General features: G+C 48.3%; 1 protein-coding gene across 1 annotated transcript in view; it reads left to right on the forward strand.

Annotated features, from left to right (window-relative positions):
* Window positions 1-5000, forward strand: part of srcin1b (SRC kinase signaling inhibitor 1b) — a gene marked incomplete at its 5' end in the record, with an annotated part of 64156 nt that overhangs the window by 47424 nt on the left and 11732 nt on the right. Inside the window, 5 exons of the mRNA XM_080835521.1 lie at window positions 238-1130; window positions 1376-1459; window positions 1678-1718; window positions 2359-2382; window positions 4979-5000. The exon at window positions 4979-5000 is cut by the window's right edge and continues 139 nt beyond it. Coding sequence (XP_080691647.1) covers window positions 238-1130; window positions 1376-1459; window positions 1678-1718; window positions 2359-2382; window positions 4979-5000 — 1064 coding nt within the window. The remainder of the gene's footprint in view (window positions 1-237; window positions 1131-1375; window positions 1460-1677; window positions 1719-2358; window positions 2383-4978) is intronic.

Genomic DNA, 5000 nt, shown 5'->3' on the forward strand with positions numbered 1-5000 from the left:
ACACTTTATTCAACAAATACAACTATGGAAATAAGTCTATGACTCTTTCTACAACAGGGACAACTATGGAAATAGGTCTATGACTCTTTCTACAACAGGGACAACTATGGAAATAAGTCAATGACTTTTATATGTGTTGTGTCACTACAGGTTTATCAGCTTTTGAGTCAAATCATTCAATTAATCAATCAGTTAATCTCCATCTCTCTCTTTCTCTTTCTCCCTCCCCTCCTCTAGAGGGAGCTGGTGTACTCCTCGCGAGACTCCTCCCCGACGCGGCGCCTCAACCAGCTCCCCTCCTCCTCCTCTCCATCAGGTTCCCCCTCACGCTCCCACGCCCGCTTCTCCTACGCTGGGGGCCGCCCCTCGTCCTACGCTGGACCCTCCCCACAGCAGCAGCAGCAGCTACAGCAGCAGCATCAGCAGCAACAGCAGCAGCAGTCGCAACACTCCGCCTACCCCCACCCTAACCCTACCCACCACTCCGCAGGCCACACCCCCCAGCAGACCCCTGCCCACGCCCACTCCCAGCCCCACCCACACACAGGCTTCGGCTCCCCTAGCGCCATCTTGGAACGGCGCGACGTTAAACCCGACGAGGAGCCCTCGTCCTCCAAGAGTGTGGTGCTGCTCCGGGGCATGGGGGGGGCGGGTGAGGGCATCTACGCCGACCCGTACTCCCTGGTGCCCGAGGGCCGCCTGAGCGTGGCCTCCCTGCGTGACCCCCTCCTGCGCCGTGGCTCCGTGCGCTCCCTGACCTCCTACTCTGCCGCCGCACTGCAGTCAGAGCTCGAGGGTGCCCTCTACAGGCCCGGAGGACCAACTGCGGCCGCCGCCGCCGCTGCAGCAGCAGCCGCTGCACTGTATGTGGACCCCTACGCCACCATGGGCTTCCGGAGGCTGTCCCAAGCCTCCCCGCAGAAGATAACCGACGGGAGGGACCCGTACGCGGGCCAGCCCGGCAGGGGGTCCCCTGGGAGGCAGGTGTTCAGGCAGGACGGGGCTGTGTTTGTGGAGAGTCCAAAGTCCAGAACGAGTTCTGGTTCTGACCAGCTGTGTGTGCTCAGCGGGGAGCAGGGGGGCGTGCCAGGGTTCAGCTCACCGTTGCCTGGCAACGAGACGGAAACCAGGTGAGACGTGTGAGATGTGTATGGGTGTGTGAGAGTGTATATGTGCGTGTGAGAGTGTACATGTGTGTGTATGAGTGGGTCAGGTTATGTCTGTAAGATGGTGGCTTAACATGCCATATAAATTCATGTGGCCTAGTGTGTTTGATGTTATGTATTTTGATACCTACCTCTGTGTTTGTGAACTCTGCGATATACAGCACAATTCTTATCTTGAATGTGTGTGTATGCGTGTGTTTGATCCTCAGGGACCGGATGGAGGCTATGGAGAAGCAGATCGCCAGTCTGACAGGCCTGGTCCAGAGTGTGCTCACCAGAGAACCTGACAGCCCGTAGGAAACTACATTACCCACGCTCCTTTGCACCCACATTGCATGTTCACTTTGGTTCTGCATGGCTTTTTTCTTTGTTTTACTGTTGGATATTGGATATGTGCCAAGAAACTGGAGGGTAAATCTTGTCCTTGACTTTCTCTCTCTTTGTGTGTGTGTGTGTGTGTGTGTGTGTGTGTGTGTGTGTGTGTTTGCTCGCAATCACACGGTCATTTCAGGGAGAAGGGAGAAACTGCCAGTGACTACTCCGCCACAGAACGTAAGTATCAACTCTTCCAACGACTGCCAACTTCCAAAACACACACATAACACACAAACACACAAACACACAAACACACACACACACACACACACACACACACACACACACACACACACACACATCAGGGAATCCCAGGAGAATACGCGTATACTTTCATGTAGACCCTGGAGCGATGTACACAGCTCACACACACATCAGATTCCTTTGCTCGTGTTGTTTTATTAGCTTTTATTGTCTTTTTCTCTCTCTCTCTCTCTATGTCTCTCTCTCTCTCCCTCCGTATTAATGGTAGTGTGAGTCTGTGATCTATCCCAGCATTCTCTCTGTCGAAAAGCATTTTTACTCCTAGTGCTCGTTTTCAGCGTGGATATCTCTCGTTCTCTCTACTTCTCTCTCTTTTTTTCTCTCTTTCTCTGTCTGCCTGTCATGTTCTTTCTTCTCTCTATCTGGCTTTGTCAAATTCAAAGTGGGCTTTATTGGCGTGACAAATAATTACATATCTATCGCCAAAGGATTTAACAAACATTAAGAGACAATTCATTATTTATTCTTGCTCTCTCTCCCACTCCTTCTCTTTCATTCTCTCCTACTCCTCTCTTCTCTTAAGTGGTAACTGGTCTCCTGCTTTGTGTTGCAGCTGGACGGTTTAGACAGAGGAAAGGTATCTGTCCCTGTCTGTCTGTCCTGCCCTGTCCAGTCTCGTCTTGTCCCTTTCCGTCCTGTGCACAGGGCATGTTGTTGTTCTGTTGTCCCAGAGAGTGGTTGGCTGTGAGGTGTGGGTCAAACCTGGCCCTCATCTGGCCCTGGTCTGGCCCTGATCTGGCCCTGATCTGGCCCTGATCTGGCCTGTAATCGGGCTAGTGTTAATAGTGGTCTGGATACGGTGGTGTGGTGGTTAATGGGGGAATGGACCACCCTTGAGTCTGTTAAATTGAGTCCTGGAAGATCTCTGTTTATAAGTGTGTGTGTGTGTGTGTGTCTGTGTGTGTGTGTCTCCTGATATCCGACCGTCCCATTTGCGTTGCTCTGGAGATGAAAAACCCTTGCATCTATCTCTGTGTGTGTGTGTCTAGGCGTGAGTTTGTCATCTCGATGTTTGGAATGTTTTCGGCGTATCCTAGGTGTTCTGTTGTCCATCCCCGGAACGCTGCCTGCAAAAAGAACTGTGATTTGCGAGCGTTCTTTGTGACCAGAGAATGTTCTAGAAAGAGTACGGGGATGTCTGGTTGAACTTGTGAGACCCTGAATGAGTCACTCGAGAGTAAAGGAATGTGCTAAGAGTGTGTATCCATGTGTGGCATGTGTTAGCGCTCCCCTGAAGTGTGTTATGAGGATATGCACTTGGTGTGAGACTGCCTCGTCTATCTGCCAATGTCATTCCCGTGATTTCATATGTGAACTAATGGGGTCTGGAAAAGCCATATTTAGCTGGCATTCATTGGCGGTAAATGAATGCTGTGTGTGATCTGTTGTAAGAGTGAGTGTGTTTGTGTGTGTGTGTGTGTGTGCGCGTGTGTGTGTGTGTGTGTGTGTGTGTGTGTGTGTGTGTGTGTGTGTGTGTGTGTGTGTGTGTGTGTTTGTGGATGTCTGTGTGCGATCCGTTGTAAGTAAATGTTTGCATATTGATGCGTAGGTGAATGAATGGCTTTGAATATGTGTGTGTATGTGTGCTTGAGATAGTTGGTTTGACTGGATGTGTGTGTGTGTGTATGTGTGCTTGAGATTGTTTGTTTGACTGGATATGTTTGTGTGTTTGTGTTTGTATGTGTATATATATATATATACTGTATATGTGTGTGTGTGTGTGTATGTGTGTGTGCGTGTGTATGCTTGAGCTTGTTTGCTTAATTGAATGTGTGTGTCCCTGAGTGTGTGTGTGTGTGTGTGTGTGTGTAGGTGTGTGTCTGTGTGTGTGTCTGTCTGTGTCAGCATCAGCACTTTCTCAGACTGATGCTCGTTTTCCCAGCACTGAATCTAAAGGTGGTTGTGTTTAGATCGCTGTGGAAACAGGCTGAATATGGCTCACTGTGTACATGTCTGTTGTTGCAGTAAATATCCCCTCTTATGTGTCCTTGACCTCTGTGTCTGTATGCAAATACCCCCCTTCCAAATACCCCAAACACCCCCGTAATGCTTGCTCATAAGAACTATTAGTCTTCTCTGTTGTGCTGTGTTTGAAAACAAGGCTCTTGTCTCTCTTTGGGGAGAGTGTGTGTGTGTCTGTGTCGGTGCTTTGATATTAAAGCACTGAGAGTTTTTCCACTACTCCTCGTCTGAGAGTCGATAATGATGCCTCGGAAACCTTTGTTGTTTTGTCATTAGCGGAGCGAGAGCGCCAAGGTTAATCCCTCCGCAACGAATTTACTTTTTGATTAGTCTCAGTTCAGTGATTCGGATCAGCAGGGGTGCCACTCCGCCGTTCTCTCTTGAACAGGCCAAACACTCACAGATGGATATGCTGTTCATCTATGGGTGTGTGTGTGCGAGTGCTGGAGTTTTAAAATATAAAAATGTAAGTAAGAGTCAGCCAGGTCTAAATCACAGTGTTCTGAAGTGTATCTAATATCTCAGTCACTCACGTCTGATTAGGCACTGGAAACATAGAACAGTGTTATGTCTGAAATGTTTGTTTTCTTTCTCTCGCTCATTTTTCTGGCCCATCAGATCCGTGTCAAGCGTTAAAATAATGGTGCATTCCATCTTTACACGAGAGATTTCAGTTTGGTAGATTGACTAGTTTCTCCTGCAAGAACCAACAGATCTCTGTTTTCAGAGTACGCACCTAAAATGATGTGTAGGCCTAGGTAGCGTTTATCAGTAGCAGTTACAGGAAAGTTTACACATACCGGTATCTGGAAAGACTTTGATTGGCTGGATCAGGAAATGGCCTTTATTAGTAGTGTTAAATGTAAGCATGTCCCATACATGCATCTACAAGTAATATGATTGGCTGAATCATCATAGTCCAGGAGTCACTGCTCTGATACCATTGCAGCACTCCTTACTGGCCTATAAACTGAGTGGATTGACAAACGTTAGCTAATTAGCCAGCTAGCATGCTCTCATTTACTTAAATGAATTTACTTAAATTCACATGCTGTACCTACAGAGCAGTGGTAATACACTGTGCCAGTCCATGTTTTTTTAAGTTAGTGCTGACAGCTGGATCAATGTCACAGATGATACTAACAAGGTTAAGGTTGGGAACATTGTATTAGGCTTGTCATGTGACTATAACTCTGTGCTCTGATTGGCAGCTCCAACGCCCTCCGGCCCACT

Source organism: Sprattus sprattus (genome assembly GCF_963457725.1).
Source record: "Sprattus sprattus genome assembly, chromosome: 3".
Taxonomy (NCBI): Eukaryota; Metazoa; Chordata; class Actinopteri; order Clupeiformes; family Clupeidae; genus Sprattus; species Sprattus sprattus.